The 22,595-nt window shown below is 41.7% G+C and overlaps 1 protein-coding gene across 1 annotated transcript; it reads right to left on the bottom strand.

Moving 5' to 3' along the window:
- On the bottom strand, nt 1–21,915 carry sestd1 (SEC14 and spectrin domains 1). The gene is made up of 19 exons (XM_044216904.1): nt 21,664–21,915; nt 17,978–18,047; nt 17,729–17,837; nt 16,381–16,471; nt 16,158–16,271; nt 11,921–12,034; nt 11,705–11,799; nt 11,550–11,605; nt 10,083–10,154; nt 9,450–9,607; nt 7,356–7,478; nt 6,617–6,811; nt 5,517–5,631; nt 5,178–5,343; nt 4,648–4,729; nt 4,439–4,561; nt 3,610–3,801; nt 3,221–3,324; nt 1–2,246 (listed from the first exon to the last, which is right to left on the bottom strand). The coding sequence occupies exons 2-19, from the start codon at nt 18,045–18,047 to the stop codon at nt 1,979–1,981; spliced, it is 2,247 nt and encodes a 748-aa protein (XP_044072839.1). The 5' UTR covers nt 21,664–21,915; the 3' UTR covers nt 1–1,978.
- Nucleotides 21,916–22,595: the final 680 nt, after the last annotated feature.

Here is a 22,595-nt window from a genome sequence, read left to right as displayed (position 1 = left end):
GCAACTTCAAAACGCTTCTTTATTTAGAGGATGATGTAATACTGATGTCATTGTAGATGTCATTGGATGGAGAAGACACAAAGCAAGACGTAGTATTTAGCGGTTACACTTACAGCAGCAGTTATTGGTCAAAAATACCAACCAATTACAGCAAGGTTTGCTTGAAAAAAAGTCAAATAAATAAAAAAGGATTCTGTCCTGATGTTACCATGTTGGCAAATGACCACCAGTCTCAGCGCTCCCAGTCTGAGGTCACTCTGTGGTTAGTCTGGACCAGAGCAAGCAGCACAGTCTGATTTCCATCAACAAGGCAGAGGGTTTGTTTAGAGCAGCAAAGTGGTCTGAGCGTCTGGGTCCTAGAAAGACGTAAGCATCATGGATGCATTCATGTTAAAATTGTGTTGACTAAAAGTCCCACAGACTATTTCACCAAGAAATGTCCAATCAGTGGGGCTTGAAGTTGAACTGAAATTAAAATCCATTTTTGCTAAGATATCAATCTATCTTTCCTTGGTGTTTCTAGTTGTGTTTTTATTTGGCCAAATCTGTAAGTGCCAAAATACGGCAGTGTCGAAAAAGAAATAATGTGTGCGCAAAATGTAATAATTCTTGCTCTCAAAATATTACATATTTTGCCTCCTCCCTCTTGTGGAGGGCAGCAAACCCCTTTGTTGCGGTGCATTCAGTCAGCCGGAGGTTTGAAAAAGACGACAGACATTTATGAAGCCAGCTTTCAAAGTGTTTACAGCGAAACAGTCTGTTATCCAGGTAAATACACTTTTAAGGGATCTCAAAGATAAAACTACATTTTGTTTAAGAGCCAAAACTCTAAGTATATCCACATATCTCAGATCAAGATCAAAATAAAACTGTATTAAATCCAAGCGAACCATAGTGACAGTGTGAAGGGTAAAGACGAGACAAGACTAATGGCATGAAGGTGAAATTATTAAATCCATGACACCTCCTGGGCTATGTACCAAAAAGAACAGATTTAAATTGTATTCACTTTTCTGCAAAGTTAGTGCCCAGTATATTGATGTTCTCCAATGGGCCTGAATTTTTGGTACCAACTGACGATGTCAGTGTTGTAATTTGATTAGTGCAATATCTGTGTGGGCAGGCACTAAAATAGTTCGTTATGTTGCTTTTTGAGCACACTATCTGTGACCTCAGCGTGCGGGGTGCTGAGGTTGCAGCACTACTCATCGCTGTGAGTTTTGACAGTCTGGTCATTTGCCATCAGCACAGTGGGACTCATGAAAAAGAGATTAGACCCCCTCCTTTGTATAAAGCAGGACAAACACAGCGCTGAGTGTGAGAGAGCTGCCAATGACTTAGCGGGTGTTGCAATAACATGAACGAAAAGTAACATCTCGTGGGAAGTTGGAAGGAGGCACAGACATAAAACTTTGTAACCATGTTAGCACCATGGAAGCTCTGCCCACTTAGGATAACAAGTGGCATGCTGGGAAAGAGGAGGCGGTGTTAGGTGTACATTAGGAGTATTCTTATCCAAACTGATTATTTTACAGTCGATCGTCATCAACAGATCATCCAGAGACATGAATATTAATATTTCCAGTAAATACGTCCAGTATTTTACATTTGTGATCCAGCTGGACACATTTGGATGGAAATCTGCAGGATCGCTTAACGGCAGAAGAACAGTTAGTGGGCGCTGTTCCTCCAAACAGTGGTAAAGCTTTCACAGTGTGAAAGAACTAAGGAGAGATCACGTTCTTGTTTGTCCTCTTTCAGGAAGGGTAAGCAGTGAGGCTGATGGAAAATGTAATGTCTTAATGTAAAGAAATACCATCAGTAAGAATAACCTACTGCTGCAGTGAGACAGAAGCAACCAATCGAGGGCTTTCGTGGCTCAGGGAGAACAAATCGGAGGCTTCGGTGGAAATCAATCAGCAGCCCTTCGTTAACGAGCTTCATTAAGGCTGCTCGGTTTAACGTCATCAGTGATCCATTAGCAGTCCTGTGTGGCCCTCTCTAAGTCTTCATCCTGTTGCTCCGCCTCCTCATCTTCCTCCTCATCTTGCTCCTCTTTCTCGCTCAGTTCCTCTCCGATCACGTCTAGCCGTGCCTCCTGCCCGTTTAGCACCTCCTCCTCCTCCTCATTATGAATCCCAGCCTCCTGCAGCTGCAGCCGTCGCTCCTCCACCAGCAGGAGGCGCTCTCTGACGCCCTCCGCTGCCGCCGCCGTGTCGCTGGGACTCCCAAAGTATTGCTCGCTCCTGAAACAACAACAATTCAAGTTTGTATTAAATGAAGTAGGCGTGTGTTTTTGTGTGTACTTGCATTAATCACAGTGTGGGAACAAAAACTTGTCAACACAGTCACATGACAGGGACTCGCCTCCCATGTGGGGACAAAAACGGAGGTAAATCATTGAATTTTAGGATTAATCAGTATTTTTTTAATATCAATGGATCACATGACTACTTTTATGTGAAAGGAGTCACTCATAGTTACAAAAGAATAGAGAATTATCACCCGACTGCAGTTCCCCTCAGCTCTACTGCTTTTTTGTTTTGCTTTTCTTTTTTTTCCCAATAATGAAGAGGCAGAGAGGAAACAAGAGGGGGGAGACGGGTTTGACATGCAACAAATGTTATATGGTACGCGATGTAACCATTTGGCTTAAAGGTGACTTTCAATTGCTGTTTTGGTTTTACGACCCACAAATTTACTGTTTTGGTTCACTCTCACCGCTCTCATAGCAGCTGTTTTCAGTTATAAAGCTCTATAATCCCACTCTACACTACCTGCTCAGCACCAAACAGCAGACAGACACAGTTGTCGAAAAGCCGGTGAACATAGTGCAGCATTTAGCAGCTAAAGAGCAAGATATTTTCCTCAGAAGTTGGTAGAGACCAAAAACAGAGCTAAAAGAGAGTGAATATTGGACTTATATTTTCCAGGCAACCAGACGCACAACTCCAAATGAATGTTGTCCTATATTTCTGCTAGATGTGTAAATAGGCAACTCTTTACTAACAAGTTTGCCATAACTTAAAAGGTGATAATATGTCAGTTTTGTGTTCACAGCTTGTTTCCGCTGCCCCCAAGTGGCCAAAAAAAAATCTGTTATTGCAGGTTTAAGAATAGGATTGGGGTTGGGCATGTAGCGCAAGTCTACAGGGATTGTACGTCAGTGCAATGTCCTCCAAAGTGACAAAAACAGATTTGTTTGTATGTGTATACGTACCCATCTGGGAAGATAACAGGCATGGTCAGTTTGTCCAGCAGAGTTTTCCCTGAAGAGTCGACTTCATCCAGAGACTCTGTGTCCACACACTCCTGCTGTAACACCTGAAACACAGTAACAACACGTGTACTTAGGGCAAATTTGTACTTTCAACGCCCACGTGGCTGCAGTGATGTGCGAGGGTCCATGTGACGTAGATTTTGTCAGCTGCTTCTACAAGCGCACCAACAGTGAGCCCACTGCACATGCCACTGTTAATTTCTACCCAACATCAGCTGCTAATATCAGCCTGGTGATGCACAGATCAAGCTCTAGTCTCCGCATCCACACACTGCTGCTGCAACACCTGACAAATAATACAGTGAGGTATCTCTCTCAGCCTGTCTTACCCTCTCGGCGGCAGTGTGAAAGCCCAGAGCCAGCTCCAGTCTCTGTTGTCTCTCCTCACTGCTGACACTGAACTGTTTCCAGACTCGGTTGAGTCTCGGCAGAGTGTCTCCGGACGAGCGCGTCGTACAGCGCAAAGACTGACAGAGGACGACGGTCGCCTGCAGCAGCTGACGGCCATAATCATAGGTGCTCTGAAGGAAGGAAGACAGAGACAAACAGAGAGACAGGGTTATTGTCAGTCTGTCTGTTATTGTTTTCAAAATTATTTCGTCTTTCTTCATCTCTTAAAGTTGATAGTCTTAAATGTTTAGCTATGCTAGCAGCATGGCTCTAGGGATGGCAATGTTAGCCACTTTGATACAGACTTAAATGTCTAAACAACTATTGGATGGATTGCCATGAAATTTGGTGCCATCATCAGGTCAAAGTTTTAATTTGTCCAATACTAATGACATTCCCATCAGCCTCAGCTGTAATTTGTGTTTAGTGCTAAACAGCAAATATTAGCATGCTAACACACTAAACTAAGAGGGTGAACACGGTAAACATACCTGCTAAACATCAGCATGTTAGCATTGTCATTGTGAGCATGTTAGCATGCTGGTGTTAGCATTTAGCTCAAAGCACCTCTGTACCAACAGTAAGTAAAGCCTCACAGAACAACTAGCATGGCTGCATTTCTTTTAATTTGTAATTTTGCAGTCAGTATATGTCTGTGTGGAAATGACAGTGTTGAACAAGTTAAATTGTTTATTGTGGATGTGAACTACTATTTAAAGCTGCTCTAAGATAGATAAAATTACTATGAGTAGTCTGGAAGTGTCTCACCTGAGCAACGTCCACAAACTTCCTGTGTTTGTCCAACATGGTCCTGGTCTCCTGAGACTCGTCGCCAAGTCTGACGTGAGTCTTCAACAGGGCGTCCAACAGCTCGCCAAGCCACTCTACCGCCTGAACACACACACACACACCATCGTCTCATCAATACAGGAAGTATTGTTGTGTGTGTCTGTGTGTGTTGTTGACATGTATTCTACCTGTAAAGCATCTTCTTCACATTTAAACAGTTGGACCATCTGTAGCATCTTCAGCCTCCTCACATCCACCATGTCCTCACACCTGCAACACACACACACACACACACACACACACACAGAGAATTAAAGGCTTCATTCACTTAATCTAACAGTGTAAAGTGCTGCTACCGTCCCCTAGAGGCTGCAGTGTTAATTACAGAATTAATATGAACATGTTGGACAGATCAAACAACATACCGATAGCTTATCTATTCTGTTATCTTGTCCTGAGGGTGGCACTAGAGAAAAGGTAAACAGGTCTAAACAGTTCATCCTCTGAGGAGCAGGAATGAGATCAGGACATTTGATGAAAATCTGACCAGTAGTTGTAGACTGGTAGTTAGCCGTGCGGCAAGCAGTCTAACTTACCACAGGTCATTGACAGATAGGAAGGAAAATGTCTGCACTAGCTTCAGAAAGACTGATAAAAGAAACCCTGCACGGCTCCCTGCTGAACTCTTCTGTTAAAAGACAAATGAGAAAAAAGTTACCTCTGCTTGCGGAGCTGCATCTCCTCCATCACAGCCTGGATGTGCTGAACATTGTCTTGCTGTTCGCCAGCTGGACTCTCTGTTTCCTCCAGAGACCAGGACGGCTGGGTGCACATCTGCTCCAGCAACAGCGCCCCCTTCTGACGCAGAGAAGCGAGACCTGCCTCTGCACGGAGGGGAGACGGTTAATGTCACAGAGGAACTTTACTACACCCATCAGTTAACAATGTGTCACTGCTTGGGTCTAAATGATGTAGATGTACAAATTTAATGAACATGACAAAAAAGTATTCATATTTTTTAGGAAAATTCACAAGATTTATCATTTAGAGCACGAACCGACAGTCTGCAGCTTCTCCTCCAACAGCTTGAGGTTTTGTTGAATCGAAGCTCCGTCAGCTGGAGCCACGTCCGCACAGAGCATGCCCAGCAGACCATCCAACTGCTGGGACAACTGCAGAAACAGAATGAGCTTTGATTCATGGCCACTTACCCACATTCGGCTTCATCCTGGAATCTTTTGGCTTTAGTTTTTAGTTTGTGAACAGAACAACAGTTGATCCAGTTTATCTCCTGACTGGAATCATTACAAACTGGCATGGGATGTGAACGGCCCAGGACCGGAGGGCTCTGCAGCGCGTGATTAAAAACCACCCAGAACATCACTGGTACCTATCTAACAAGCATCAGTGATATTGGAGAGGTGAGGTGCCTGCGCAGAGCCCAAAGGATACTAAAAGTTAATACCCACCCCAGCCATAGTCTGTTCACCCTGCTGCCGTCTGGCAAGACATACAGAAGTATCCGCTGTCGTACCACCAGACTACAGAGCAGCTTCTTTCCTCAGGCTGTGAGACTCCTCAGCTCCTCTTCATACTCCGCACTCATAAATAAATTACATGGAACTTTCTGTTATGCTGGTTTTGCACATTACCATACCACTACCTTTGTATAAAATATGTATATAAGTAACTTTATATATTGTTTTTATTTTAATTTGAAATTATATATATATATATATATATATATATATATATATATATATATATATATATATATATATATATATATATATATATATATATATATATATATATTCTGTGCGTAGTGTGAAGGGGGCTACAACTTTAATTTCATTGTGCAGCCTTGTGGTGTAGAATGACAAATAAATGTACCTTGAACCTTGAAGAGCTGCTAAAATTCCAAGAAATCTTATTGTGTAGTTTTATATTTTTCTTTTTTTGATGGGCAAGGCTAGCAGTTTCCCCCTGCCTACAATCTTTGTGCTGAGCTAGGATAAACACGCCCTGGACCTACCTCTGTACTGGATGCACAAAGATGAAACTGAAAACAGCCCTTGTACCTTGTCTGAACATCCAGCACAAACAGCAGCTGATACAGACTGTGTGTGTGTGTCTGTGTGCGCGTGTGTGTGTTACCTCCTGTGTGGTGCTGTGGAAGCCCTGTGCTGCCTGCAGGACGTTTTGTCGGCCCTCCAGCTGTGCCGCCTGTTGGTAGCAGACGTCACTGAGCTGCTGCTGCAGCGCCTTCAACTCCACCACTTCCTCCTCCTCCCCAGCACTGAGCAAGGCAGCGATCTGCTGGTTCAACTCCACGTACACCGCAAACCACTCCTGTACACACACACACACACACAAACACAGAATCAGCCCAAGCTCACATTTACCAGTGTAACTAAAATGGCTTTGTTCCCCATACATCCCAACATACACTCCATTGTTGTTTTTTAGGTACACCTAGCTAAAACTAGAACAGTCTAATACAACACCGCTGCAATAAATGCTGCCCTGATGAAGGTTATAATGTTCAGTTTTTGTTGAAACTTTGTTAGAGAGGTGTTGATTCAACTTTTGAAGACTGTAGTTTGTGGTGATGCTGAATTGTACTGCAATATACTGAGAGAAGTTTCTAATATTTAGTCTACCCTGACTGATACAAATGAGGTGTAAAAAATTAAAATGGAAAATATTCTATGAAAAGTCATTTTCATTTGACACAGAAACTGAGGCAGCGGCTGCTAGGAACAGTTATTTTTAGAAATCATAACTCATTGTTAAACCTGCTATTCTTTTACAATGAACATTTCTCCTTGTCACACGTTGATGTGTGTGAGTATGTGTGTGTGTGTGTGTGTGTGTGTTCAATGTGTTGCATTACACTGTGCTGGCTCTCGATCTCCTCGTGTTTCTGCTGCAGGGCCTGAGCCGCTCGACTCGAGTCTCCGATCGCCTGCTGAGTCTTCAACAGCTCTGAACCTGGACCCTGCAGCCAGGTGACCACCTGAGAGAAAGAGAGAGAGAAAACGCAAAATACAGACTTAGTGATAATGAGAAGTGGGAGGTGTTGGTTCCGGAGGTAAAAGTCATTTATTTTCTCCATAGACAATGTCAGCTGACTCACAGTTGGAGCACTTGCACAAATTGGATTGACATGAAACTCTTCCGGTTGAATCATCAGTACAAAAGACGAACAGCTGTGTTAGAAAAAATTATAAAAAAAAGGTACACGTCTGTGTACATAAAAATGTAAGAGGAGAAGTTAACTACAACTCCCAAGTTGAATTTCTATAAGAAGCATCCAATCACAGAGCTTCAAATTCTGTTACATGCACCGCTAGCAGCGGGCGAAAGCTATGACCAGTAAGTCATGACAGCGTGACAGTGAGCCAGCATGTACAATACCAGGACCCTGAAACCAAAGCAGCTAAATGGAATTCAGCCATCATTCATTATTATTATTTACACTTATGCTTTTCCTACTGGGACATGTCAAAATGTCTGCTGTGAAAAAGCCCTACTGGGAGACATATTGTTGTTTGTGAGGATCTCGTTCAGCCTCAGTAAGTGTCTGAGCTGCAGTGCAGCAGAGCGACCAGCAGGGGCCTCTCAGGCTCTACTCATGCTTTCCAACATGATATCACATCATATCAAGAGTTTCTCCATAAATCTTTTCTTATATAAATAGTTTGTATTAAAATCACTTTTTAAAATCATTTTCCTTGATATGCTTTGGCAATACAAATATATTTACACGTTACAGTAAAGCCAAAAAAGTTAAATTGAAAATTTTAATTGGCATCTAACAGCTGAAGCATATGCGGAGTGGGAATTAAATCAGTTCATACAGACCCCATCAAAGTATAACTGAATTGATGAACTGGCTATCAAAGGGGCATTCCAGTGATTTAGCACTGCTCTTTCATTAATTGGAGGAGGCAAAAGCCACATATTTAAGGATGGTCAAAATCGAAGCAGCAGAGGCAGAGATATCCTGACTTTTAGTCCCCACTATGAGTCAAGCTCCAAAAACACTGGATCCTACATTTCCCACAATGCAACTTAACATGTCTTTCGATGTTAAGTTGCATTGTGACCCTCTCTGCCTGGTAAATGCCCACATCTTTCAAACTCCACATCCCAAGTTTGTAACGACGACTGCCTGTTAAAAATGTCCAATCTGAGATAACCCTGATGACATCATAAACCGAGCTAGGCTTCGGTAAATGGTAAACATGATGGCTACATTTACATATAGCGCTTTATCCAAAGCATTACAAGGTTTTTGCCGCTCATTCACACACACACCGATGCCGGCAAGCTACCAGGTGCTGGCCAACCATTGGGTTGTCTACTGCTCCATAACATCGGGAGACACTACGACATGTGGGGGTGGGGATCGAACCACAAACCCTGTGACCAGTGGACAACCCGTTCTACCTCCTGAGCCACAGCTGCCGGTCAAAATTGGAGTGCCCTTTTAAATTTTAGGTTTCAGAACTTAGTGTTAGAATTCCCTGAGAAAAAGAGATTTTTTTAAAATTCTTTTTTAAAATCAATTACTATATAATTTCACTCATTTATATGAGTACTATACAGTACAGTAACGTGGAATCTTCTATATCCAAATGTGTGTGTCTGACTCAGTATCATGATTTAATTGTATTTATCAGGTCAGTGATGCCTTAAAGAGCTAGCGCACACACACACACACACACACACACATTTTGATCCAGAACTAGGGCAAGCCCCCCCCATCTCAAATCCTCCAGGCTAGAGACCGACATGTTGTGGTTACCATGGCAACCCCAGGCTCATCTCCAAGACCGTGGCGTTAACCATCAGCCCCTGCGGCTCCAGGAACCCCAGTAGAGTCTACTTCTACTGAAGTGCTCACTGACACTGAGGGTCAAAGATCAAAAACTTGAATCTGTGTGCGTGTGTGCGCGCGTGTGTGTGTGTGTGTGTGTGTTACCTGCATGACCTTGGCATGGATCTCGTCTAGCTGGGTGCGTTTGTTTCGCTGCCTGCAGAGCTCCTGGTATCTGGTGTACTGCTCCCTGAGCGAATCCAGCAGCTTCATCACCTGAGGCTGAGCCAGCAGCTCCTCCTCCATGGGACACCAGGCTGGACCTGGAGGTCAGGGGTCAGAAGCTAAAGCTAATACGAAAGGACAGAGCCATTACCGTTAGCATAAACTGTGATATAGCAGGATCCAGGACCGGCTTCCACACAGTGGGGGAATACTACACTATTTTTGTTTGTTTGTGCTGCTTCTGAGGACAGAGATGCCGTAACAGAGGTCACTGTGGAGCCTCTGTTATGCTTATGCTCTGCTGACGTCTCACTTTGGGTGTTAAATTTCAGGTTACCCTACTTGGTATCCTTATACAGTTCCTAAAACTCTAGCAGTCTACGCAGTACCCTCATACATTGTGTCATACTGTAGTATCCTACGTGGTACTCTCATGGTACAGCTGAGTGCATTCAACTGTCTCCAAAATTGCACAAAACAATACAGATCCCTTCATTCATTCATCCCTCCATCCATCTATCCACAGCTGGACCAGTACTGTGACACCTCGATGACTGACAGCTGCTTCCTCACCTCCCTGTCCTCCTCCTCCTCCCTCTGAGCCGTTAAAACGACGCTGCTGCAGCTCCGACAGCAGCTCATGACCTGGGAGAGACAGAGAGAGAGAGCGGGGTGGTTTGAGATTTCAAAGCCTGTTATAAAACATCAGTGTTTGTTTACATGCTGTCACATTATGAAAGGAGCTGGTGGAGGGAAGAGGGTGGTACCGCAAACAAAGACTCCTTTCACCTCTGCCCAACACACAGACACAGACTGCTCAGTACAGTGAACACAGCCATCCATCCATCCATCATTCATCCATCCTCAGACTAAGCATCCAAGACCTCCCCCCCGACATCCTCCGGGTCAGGGTGAGCCCAGACACCAAGCCAAGAAAACTTAGTTTGGTTGCTTGGATCCACAATTACATTCTTTCAGTCACTACTCAGAGCTCGTGACCATAAGTGAGACTTGAAACACAGATCAGTAGTTGTGTACACAGTGAGTAAGAAATTTATTATTTTTTTGACTGTATGAGCTGTTTCTTGTTTTGTTTTTTTACCTCTTTGCACTGCGAGGGGGAAAAAACTTTTACAAGAGAAGAATCTCCTTAAGAAACGTAAAATCAGCTCATTCAGTTTTTTATACTTTATTAAACCGATTAGATTTTCTGTAAGAGCATAAGAGATGATACTTATGTGAGAAACTTATTGCAGTGATCCTTAAAGGATAGGTTCACAATTTTTAAAGTGTGTCTTAAAACAATAGTCAGGTGCCCATACAAACACTGAAAGAGGTTTTTCTTGCTGTTATCATTCCTCCTGTTCATACTAGCCAATAAAAGTTCCCTTCCTAATGCGCTTTGAATGGAAGTGATGAGTGACAAAATACACATTCCTTATTTTGTGCAAAAACATATTCAAAAGTTTATCTGAAGGTAATATGAGGCTTTTGCAGTCTGAGTGACACAAATCAAGTGGATATCTTCAAAAGTTTCAGCCTTTTTAGTATAAAATTCCCTCTTATTCCAACTTGGTCTGCTCAGTTGTACACCCAAATCGTGGGAACGCAGTTGTCTCCTAAAAATAGCATTTATATCCTACTCATTTGCAGCAACAAATACATTTTTAAATACATTATATAACATAATACAGATAAAGTTTTTTATCAACATGAGGAAACTTTTTTGTTAATGTATTTGCAAAACATTTACTGACAACACAGTTCTCTTGATTTGAAAATCTGTTGATGGCAACTACTGTATAAAGCATCATTAACAGTTTATGGTCATGATCAGGTAACTCAAAGCACTTAGTTAATGTTAGGGAAAGATTGTTGTCTTGGTTAAATGTTAAAAATGTCAAAAGGTAACACGAGGCAGGACGTGTCGACTTTTCAACATTTAATTCAGACATGAGACCAACATGTGAAATTGCCATCATATTTACATAGCGACGTGCATGTCTGAAAGAGGCTTAAACGAGAGCAGATGATATTTACCGGTCTGAAGGACAGTCTCAGGGTCAAAAGATGGCAAGAGGGCACAGTCAGCTGATCTGCAGAGGACAGAGAGACAAACAGCTTTGGATTTCATCTGTCTATTTTTAGTACACTTTAAACTGTAGCTGTGTGTGTTTGTGTGTGTGTGTACATACTTGTCCTTTTCCACCGAGCTGCTCTTGTCGGTGTCATTGATAATCGACAGCTCGTCCAGCAGTGATGTCGACTCCTTGGTGAACTTCTCAAAAACCTGCGACAAAGGACAAAATAAAAACAAACATGCTCAAATCTGGTGCCAGGTTACCATGGCAACGAGCATTCGAGGTTACAAAAATATCAAATAATTGGATTTATTTAAATAAAATAGTGACCAGTCTCTTGTTGAGCCAGTCGCTGTGGTCGTAGTCCAGACTTCCCCCAAAATCGTCCGTCAGCTGACAGGGTTCAATGTAACGAGTCAACTTATTGGCCGAAACCAGGATCACCTGACAGGAAGCACAGACACCAGCATTCAAAAGGCATATTAATCATTCATTAACAAAGAGTTTTATTTTGTAGTTTGGCCGACACATAGCTGAGTACATTTACAGGTGGTCTTATCGGCCGGCTAAAAGTCACCATCACCGACTTAAACTCCCATCTCTTACAGCTTATTAAGAGATCCCTGTGTTCTCAATTAAACTATTAAATCTATTGGTTCACATACAAATATTTTATAGGACCTCCACAGACGATTCCCTCTTCAAATGATTCATATATCCCCAAACAGCATATATTGATCTTGTCAACATGACTGTGGGGGGGAAATGTCTTTTATAAGCTTTCCTATTGCATGTTTCAATATATTGAAGCATATATAATGTTGGATACAATGAAGGATGGGTAGTCGTAATCATGACAGTGGTTGCTTTTCATTCTGCAAATAATGATTCCTCGCTTCTCCGTCCTCCAGCCAGTGACCCAAAAACTGAGCGAGGTCCGCCATAATCGAGGATGTTCCAAAACAGGCGAGAGGAATTCACAGGTGTTTCCTATTTGGAGGTTTTTTACCGGACGACAACACCCTTCGATCAGAATCTGCTGTGGAAATTGTAAAAATAGTGTTGTATATTGCAAAACGGTAAACTCAAGGAAACAAGAATTATCAGCACCAATGGCGGTGCTTCAAACTGCTTCAAAACCCTTTTTAGCTGCTATACAACAAATACAAATAACCAACACAAATTTTAGCAAGCACAAAATTGATGCGACCCCACAGATAAACATCGGCCACTGCCATCGGTGAATGTCATCCTATTTGCCGATAGGCCGATGTTCCGCTGATATATCGGTGCATCCCTATCTATAATTGGTATAATTGGAGTAGCAGTAATATGGGCGGCAGGTGTTGTTCTTTAAAACTGTTACTTAATTATTTCTGCACATATAGGACAGTAGAGATGCTGTGCGTAACGAGTAATTGCTTTCTCCTCAAAATAATGTCCCATGTGTTAAACACAGTTCCTTCATCTTCGCATGTCTCTCTTGCATCCCCGCTGGGAGGAGCTAAGACGCAAGGAAGAGACATGAGGGAGGTGAGAAGCCACGTTGGGCAAATGGAAAGCATGAAGCTGTGATGCAGCTCAGACACATTACATCTGGAGCCCTGCTATTGGTTGATTCAGTGTTTGAGGGAGGGCATTTTGGGTAGAAGTAATTATAGTCCTTGTTTTCTTAACAGTTATGAGTCACTGCAGATTCTTCTTCAAGTTACTTTTAGCTTCTTTATACATAGTTTCTCCTACTTTCTACCACAAACTTTCTGACTTATAAGTCAAAGTTTAGGACCATTCTTAAGACCATTTCTTAGACGTTTTTTACATACCAGCGCTAATCACAGATTACACTGTATCTAGCATTTGCTTTAGTCTCAACCCAACAGAGTTCTTGGATCACAAGACAAACTTTCCTTCGGCTTCCCAGAGCGCTTTCTAAATCTGGAGATACAGCGTTCAGTGTTCATGAACAGCCTGCGAGCTGATCTGCGGTTTTACAAAAGACAAACTTCTATGAAGAAAAACTAGTTTACATACCGTATGTATTATCGTTATATATTGTCTCATCACTCAATGAAGCACTTTGAACTGCATTTGTATGAAAGGTTGCTTTACAAATAAACCTGGACAGTCTGACAGCTGGTAGTGAGTCTGTCCTCCAGTTGTCACTGCAGCAGATGCTGTCAGACAATTTGGACTCAACTCAGCGTGTGTGTGTTTATTTAAATGTTAGTTCAGACTTTAGAGCAGCTGTACGACACACACCCCACTGTGACATCCACACACACACTCCATAGTTAAGATGAGTCACATTTCAACACCGTCACTGGAATCTCCCTTCCTGCAGCTGTGTGTGTTCGGAGTGTGTAAATACTAAAATAAAGTGAAGAAGATGAGCCCCTCTAACAGATTTAAAACAATAAACTCAATCCCAGCACATTATATTTTATATCTCAAAAATATACTTAGTATTTAAACAACCTTACAAATTACATGTCTACATGTGAGCAAAAATAGACATTGTGAACATAATAATGTGTTAAAAACTGTGCTGTTCATTAGCCGACCTTTAAATGTCAGAGTGTCCTTGAACACACCGACAGTTTTCCTAACAGTCTCTGCTCTCAGCACATAACTTCCCTTTGACTAACAAAAAATAAAATCTAAACATTGATTGTGGTGGTTTATCTATCTGCAGCAACTTTCAAGTTGCTACAGACCCACCAACTTGCTCCAGTTACCGTGGCAACAACTGCAGAGCCAACATGGCTTCAGAAATCTGGGTCACAGTGACTACTGATCTCTGTCAGTAAAACCATCTGTTGTAATAGAGAAGGAGGGTGGCCGAAAATTACACACACACACACACACACACACACACACACACACACACTAACTCCATCGGTCCTGAATCAGGTTTCTCGCAGCACTCAGGATAGTTAATGATGCTCACGGTTATCATAACTGACCTCTCTCTGTTTGATATAAGGTAACAACACAATTCAACAATGCGTGTGTTTGTGTGTGTTTTGGACCAAAACTTCCTCACAGGAGCAAAACTGGAAGTACAGATGGTCTGTGTGTCTCTGAGGTTATTTCAAAGTTAGAATTATAACTGGGTTCTTTAAACTAGTCTCGCTCCTCTCTATGACGACTTTTCACCCCGCCTACGAGTGTGGCTTTTCAGAACAGCTCTAAACACTTTTACCTGTTTCCGTTTGTTTCAACAACACCGAACCCTTTAGTATTTGGGGAAAGGAGGCAAAAAGATTTCTCAGTCAAACAAAGCAGGGAAAAACTTAAAAGATGAAACAAGATTATAGAAAAATAAGAGACCATAATGTGTAAAGTGAAGCAAACTGAAAAACTATTAAGTGTTTCGACACGTTGGACGCCGTTTTGCGGCGACTGGCTTGTGCTGTTCCCAGCACACATCTGGATTCAGCCCGAAAGAATGTGAAAGAAAATTAATAACAGTATCAGCACTACCTCTTCCATGTGTCCTACAACCATTTACTGCACTCGCCTACTAAACAGCACATACAGTAACAAGACTAGTAGCTCTGTAAGGCTGTACTGAGGCACAGAGATGCTTTGAGCTAAATGCTAATGGGAGCATGCTAACATGCTCACAATGACAATGCTAACATGCTGATGTTTAGCAGGTATAATGTTCACCATGTTCACCATCTTAGTTTGGTGTGTGAGCATGCTAACATTTGTTAATTAGCACTAAACACAAAATACAGCTGAGGCTGATGGGAAGTATTTGGTCATAAACCAAAGTAAACAAATTAATATTTTGACCTGATAATAGCGCAAGAGGAAATTTTAAGAGCTCCCCAAAGTTATTACAATTCATCCCAAGGGACATTAATGTGTATAACAAATGTCACGGCAATCCGTCCAATAGTTGTTGAGACATTTCACACAAAATCTCATGGTGTCACTGGAGGAAAAGTCAGTAGGGTTCATCCTCTGGGGACGATGTACGTCCATAATGTCAAGGCAATCCATCCAATAGTTGTTGAGATGTTTCAATCTGGACCAAAGTGGTGGAACAACCGACTGCCTGACCAACATTGCCATCTCTACAGCCATGCTGCTAGCACGACGAAAAGGTTACATAGTTGGTCCCTCTCTTGCCTTTTTAATGACATACTGTATATCTGTAATGTCAGTTTGTAAAACAAACTCGCACCAAAAACTCATGAGGTTCTTAAAAGTTCAGGTTTTGGAAAGTTCCAGTTTACAGGTGTTTAAGTTCCCGCTGTGGAAAAGAGAAACAAACGATTTGAGGTTGACCAGAGATGCTTTTCTGGACTGTACCTGAGCTCAATAACAGCTTTCACATTTCAACAAACATACAGATTGAGAAAACCTCTGTGATCGTTTGAAGTGAAGTTCATGTTATATAAAAACCTTTTCAAGTCAGGTACAAATTCTCACAATCCACAAAAACCTCTAGTTCCAAAATCATTCCAGTTACCTCTCAGCGCTGGAGTGAACGCAAAGGAAACCTAAAGCTGGTTTGTCCTGAAACAATTTAGCGAGCAGCAGCTGAGAGACTCACCTCGAAGCCCAGGCGGTCTTTCTCTTTCCAGAAGCAGAAGTGTGTGACCTTCTTATCCCAGAACTCATCTGGCTTCACCACGCAGACCAGCGACACCTCGGCTGGAATCACATTCTGAAACAGCAACATCATCATCATCATTATCATCCTCAGCTTTTAAACATCCTGACAAAGTAACGCAGTCATGCATGTCATTATTTGGACAAACAGCATGTGTTTGTACCTGCAACATGAGCACCACAGTCTTCACAATGTTCCACTGAGACTTTCGTCCGTCCACGATCACGGTGAAACCCCGAGCCTTACACTTCTCACTGAGAGAGAGCGAGAGGAAGCATTTTATAGAACAAGGTTATCATTCAAACTATGAATAACACACACCAACATTTACATAAAGAGTTTCCTGTTCATGCAGTATTTGGGTTGCCCATCCAAACTTACTGGACGTTTGAGCTTCCGAACACGAACAGACTTTAAACCATAAAGAGATTTATTTATAAGGATTTAAGTTAATTACAACTTGGGTCTTATTTTCATACTTTGGGATGTAATTTCTATCAGTTATGATAACACTGCACTCGCCAAGTTGTTGCCGTGTTTTCGGGTCAAATGTTATCATACAATATAAACGATATCCAAAACTACAAAAACAAGACCCAAAAATATGGTATTGGCCCAAATATAATATTTTTTTCTGGAAACTGTGTTTGAAAAAGTTGAAAAATGTATTATATGTTCGAGGCCTAAACATTTATGTATTCTCGGCTTCAGATTCTTTTTGAAAGGAGAGTGTAACAGCTCCCACAGAGTGTGTTGCATTATGGGTTGTTTGTAGCCTTGATGTTGCTAGTGAGTTTTTTAAGTCCATTTACAACGAGTTAGTCAGCCTTAAAGGTTTTTATGAAGCCCAGTTTAACCTACAGGAGTTTAAAGCAGCCTGTGTAATAACGAGTGATAGCATCACCCGACTTCTTTACTGCAGAAATGAAACAGGGACTGGATCACCTGTCAAGCTGCCAAGAATAACTGCTGTCAGAGAACGTCATGAGGAGGAGCTCAGAAAGACTGAAAAATGCTAACAACCACAAAAAAATCATTCTGACTGCTTCCAAGAGCCTGACAGGAAGCAGTGACTGAAAAACATTTACATAGATGTGGGATTTACGTTATGCTTTAATGGAAGAATGAGGACTCTCTGTTATTATCTCTGGGAAACTTTCCCGACAGGCCTAGTCTGAAAGTGTTTGTATGTTCAAAAAGCTGCTGGAAAGGGACGGGTCATCTTATAATCAGGGTCGTCTCATATTCGGACCAATACGGTAAGACCCAAGTTGTAATAAACTGGAATCATCCTTTAAGCCTTTTTACAGTACAGCTGAACATTCTTACACTGGAGCCAAGATACAAAGCACAGATCCAGCAGCTCTTCAGTGACAAGTTAACTCCAAACATGTCCTAAGACATTAATAATGAGACGAAACAGTCTTTTGTTAACATAACTGCACACACACACATACCAGAGTGTCACTGCTGCTGCCGGTACTGCTACTACTGCATGTGTGTGTAAATACCTGGGGATGCTGAGCAGGTAGTCCAGTGTGGCGCTGAGCTCCTCCATGCTGGTCTGATCTGAGCTGAGAGGGATGGTCAGGATCAGACCACTGCGCCGGTCTTTGCCCCCTAAGGACAGGGAGACCGGCAGAGAGGGGAGATATCTGATTACTGACCAAACTGCATGTAAACTGAGATTATACAGTCTTCACACTGATGAAACACATGTAGACATGCTATCTCATGGTTTGTGTGTGTGTGTGTTTTACCTGACAGAAAGGCCAGTTTCTTCTTGAGGATGGGGAGGATGGTGGTCGCTTCCATGGTAACGTTGGACATCTGTAGACACACATACACACAACAATCAAAAGACAGGTTCACATTTTTTCCACAGTCTATCTTAAAATGACACTCACATGATCATATGTACATTGAAACAGTGTTTGTTCACTGTAATTGTTCCTCCTGTCCATACTGGCTGTGAAGAGATCCCTCACTAAAGCACTTCTAGTTTAAGAGGTGGGGGACAAAATCCACAGTCCTCATTTGGTCCTAAAACGCATTTAAACAGAAGCTAATGTGAGGCTCCAGCAAGTCTAAGTTAGCCAAATCAAGTCAAAGTTTTAGTCATTTTAGTATGAAATCCCTGTTTTCTTTATCTCCTGGTCAGTGTTTCGTCAATGAGCTACAGTGGAGGGGTAACACAAAAAAGAAATGTCATGCTAAAAAGACTAATTTTGACTTGTACACTTGACTTGTCTAACTGACTGCTAAAGCCTCTTATCAGCTTCAATAAACTTACTTACAAGGCATTTTTGCTCTCAGAGACTAGCCCACAGGTTCAGACACTAGCCCACAGGTTCAGACACTAGTCTACAATCTCAGACACTAGCCCACAGGTTCAGACACTAGTCTATAATCTCAGACACTAGTCCACAGGTTCAGACACTAGTCTACAATCTCAGACACTAGTCCACAGGTTCAGACACTAGTCTACAATCTCAGACACTAGCCCACAGGTTCAGACACTAGTCTACAATCTCAGACACTAGCCCACAGGTTCAGACACTAGTCTACAATCTCAGACACTAGCCCACAGGTTCAGACACTAGTCTACAATCTCAGACACTAGCCCACAGGTTCAGACACTAGTCCACAGGTTCAGACACTAGTCTACAATCTCAGACACTAGTCCACAGGTTCAGACACTAGTCTACAATCTCAGACACTAGCCCACAGGTTCAGACACTAGCTCACAGGTTCAGACACTAGCCCACACGTTCAGACACTAGCCCACAGGTTCAGACACTAGCCCACAGGTTCAGACACTAGTCTACAATCTCAGACACTAGTCCACAGGTTCAGACACTAGTCTACAATCTCAGACACTAGCCCACAGGTTCAGACACTAGTCTACAATCTCAGACACTAGTCCACAGGTTCAGACACTAGTCTACAATCTCAGACACTAGTCCACAGGTTCAGACACTAGCTCACAGGTTCAGACACTAGCCCACACGTTCAGACACTAGCCCACAGGTTCAGACACTAGCCCACAGGTTCAGACACTAGTCTACAATCTCAGACACTAGTCCACAGGTTCAGACACTAGTCTACAATCTCAGACACTAGCCCACAGGTTCAGACACTAGTCTACAATCTCAGACACTAGCCCACAGGTTCAGACACTAGCCCACACGTTCAGACACTAGCCCACACGTTCAGACACTAGCCCACAGGTTCAGACACTAGCCCACAGGTTCAGACACTAGTCTACAATCTCAGACACTAGTCCACAGGTTCAGACACTAGTCTACAATCTCAGACACTAGCCCACAGGTTCAGACACTAGTCTATAATCTCAGACACTAGCCCACAGGTTCAGACACTAGTCTACAATCTCAGACACTAGTCCACAGGTTCAGACACTAGTCTACAATCTCAGACACTAGTCCACAGGTTCAGACACTAGTCTACAATCTCAGACACTAGCCCACAGGTTCAGACACTAGCTCACAGATTCAGACACTAGTCTACAATCTCAGACACTAGTCCACAGATTCAGACACTAGTCTACAATCTCAGACACTAGTCCACAGATTCAGACACTAGCTCATACCCTCTGGGAACTAGTCCACAGCCTACCGCTGTTACTGTAAGAATATCATGGCATTACTGAAATATTATAGAAGTCAAATACACCAAGAAAGCTCAGTAATCTCACCGCTCAGATGACAAACACACTGCAAGTCAACACAGGAGTATGACATATACAGGTGATAAAGACAACTACTATAGGCTCACTATTAAACGCTGCAGCAGCACAGACACACTACAGACTCCTGCTGAATTATTATCTGAACATTATAGAGACAGCGCAGTGATTTTGCATAAGGATTTTCTCTCAGCTGGCATCTATCCCAGCAGATTCAGGTTCTTGGCTTCAGATTCAGCTCAATCTGTGATTTACTGTTTGTTTCATCAGTGTCTTAGTGCCTTCAGGCAGTAAATCAGTCAGTTTACATTTCTGTCAGTTGATTGTCATTTTATTTAAATAACCAATAGATTAATTGGTAATGAAAACTGTAACTGTTAGATGCAGCCCTAGTTTGAACCGCAGGAGGAAACCAATACAGAAACTCGTTTTACAAAGTAATATAGTAACATATGTGCACCTTTCTGTTCAGTTCACTCATTGCTTGTAATTTGGGACACAGTAACCGATACCTGCACTTTCATACACGTCATTTGTACTTTACACCTCCCTTTATTATATTATATTATATTATATTATATTATATTATATATATATATATATATATATATGGAGAGAGAGAGAGAGAGAGAGAGAGAGAGAGAGCGAGCGAGAGTATATTTAAACTATGTATATACTGTATTTATTTTAATATGTATATTGAGAATCTCAGGCTCAAAAATGTCCTTTTGGTTGAAATAAGTTGTATCTTATCCTGACACACTTTTGTGTGATAACACAATTTAAATAGTGGACTTGACATGAGTTGACATGAATCAAGGACTTATCTTTTTATTTAAATTTTTAATTTAGACTGATGTCCATGGCCTTCACATTTGTATCATTTAGTTTTCCGATCATTCTTTTAAGCTGCTTTTTTATTATTCAAGTCTCTGAAAACATATTTTCTCAATCTGAGTGATGTGAAAATTTTCAGCCAAAGGTTTGGTTATTTCACAAGATGAATGTATGTTCATGTGCACCAATCAGGATTTAGCAATATCTGAATTAAAATCTGATGACAGTTGTGGGGTTGTTACTTCATGTTGTCCATCAAATCTGAACAAACCACACCCACACAGTCCCTATGAAGAAGATTATCTGAGTATTTTAGAGATAAATTATTAATAAATAAAATAAAATGTTTATTTTTTTACAAAGTTTAACTTTAATTGTTGTTTTTCTAATCATGCATATTTATTGCTATAGAGAAATACGTTTCAAACAAATCAAGTTTTCAGGGGCTTGAATAATTTACCATTTTTATTTTTACTTTTATACATTAACTAAACATTTTGTTAGTGTGCTAAACTTCGTTTCAAAATAAGTCCGTTAATTGATACAAATATTATTATTATTATCATTATTAGTTGTAGCAATAGTGGTAGAAGTAGTTTAAGCAGTATTTGTGATGATAAATTGGTCTGGTTACTGCAGCACCGGTCAGGCAGTCCTGCTGCAGGGCTTCATCCTCCTCCTCCTCAGTCTGCTTGCGGCCTGGCTGCAGATGCAGGACGGCCCGGCCCGGCCCGGCTCGGTTTGGCTCGGCTGGGTTCGGCTCGGCCCACAGACACAATGACCTACATTCAGCAGCTGCAGGCTGCAGCGGCTCTAACGTCCCTCACCTCAGCCTCGATCCACTCAGTATCGACAACTTTGGGAGCAATGAGCAATACGTATTGATCAGGCGGATTTTCTTACCTTTCAGTCAAATCTGCAGCATTATACTGTCCCGATTCTTTCCTCCCAGTCCTCTTCCTCTTCTCCTCTGTCGCTCCTTCTCCTCGCCCCCTCCTCCTCGTTCTCCTCTCAGGCTGTTTTACCAGCAGATATTTAATCTGTTTTCCATTAAAAAAAAGACACTGGAGATCTCAGTTGTTCTCCGTTCGCTTTCAACAACAGTGGAAAGCAGGCGTTGGAGCTCGCTGCTCTGCGCAGCCTCAGTGAAGCCCAATAAAAGAAAACGACTTCCGGTAAAGCGACTTTCCAAATAAAAGCCTAGAAGTGTGGAGGAACAGCTCACAACAGATTGTTTAGAGATATATCAAGCTAATAAGCATTTTCCAATCACATTTCTTATCCGTCTTTACTTTTATTTACAATTTTGTTATTTATTTATTTTAGAAATATTTTATTATTTTTGTTTGTATTTATTTATTATGAAGGAATAATAAGGAAAAGTCACAGCTTGGGTTGGCCACTGTTAAAGACTGATTTGATACTTGGTGTGTGTTTGGAAAATCTCATTCTGAGTAATTGTTTGATTTCAATAAGGGGCCCCTATTGACCCCACTGTTTCTCCCACTCTCTGTGCATTGTGTATGTATTAGTTTATGAATAATAATTAGTTTGTGGTAACTCTATTTATTAAATATATACACTTTAAAAGCTAGATTTTAAGACAGGGCCCTTTTAAAATGAGACACCTCAAGATTACGTAATCATTTCAGTTGAGAAACTCAAAGGTTGAGTTTCAGATTAGTGAAGAAAAATAAATCTGCTCTGTGAGTGAGTTATACACAATCGGTTTGGTTGAAAATACACATTAATTGTTATTTCCCCCAAATATCTAGGAACATTTCACCAGATTTGCAGCTAATGGTTTCTGTCCAAATTCACTACAATATGTTCAA

The sequence above is a fragment of the Siniperca chuatsi genome, linkage group LG12 (genome assembly GCF_020085105.1).
Source record: "Siniperca chuatsi isolate FFG_IHB_CAS linkage group LG12, ASM2008510v1, whole genome shotgun sequence".
In the NCBI taxonomy this organism is placed as follows: Eukaryota; Metazoa; Chordata; class Actinopteri; order Centrarchiformes; family Sinipercidae; genus Siniperca; species Siniperca chuatsi.
The sequence above is the reverse complement of the archived record's forward strand: the minus strand, read 5'-3'. Positions and strand labels throughout refer to the sequence as shown.

Excerpts from the sequence above, each read along its gene's own strand:
- sestd1 (XM_044216904.1), bottom strand. The coding sequence starts at position 18,047 with ATGTCCAACGTTACCATGGAAGCGACCACCATCCTCCCCATCCTCAAG. Across the intron at positions 4,730-5,177 it reads ATGCAGCTCCGCAAGCAGAG|GTGTGAGGACATGGTGGATG; the intron begins GTAACTTTTTTC and ends TGTGTGTTGCAG. Across the intron at positions 4,562-4,647 it reads GTGAAGAAGATGCTTTACAG|GCGGTAGAGTGGCTTGGCGA; the intron begins GTAGAATACATG and ends GTGTGTGTTCAG.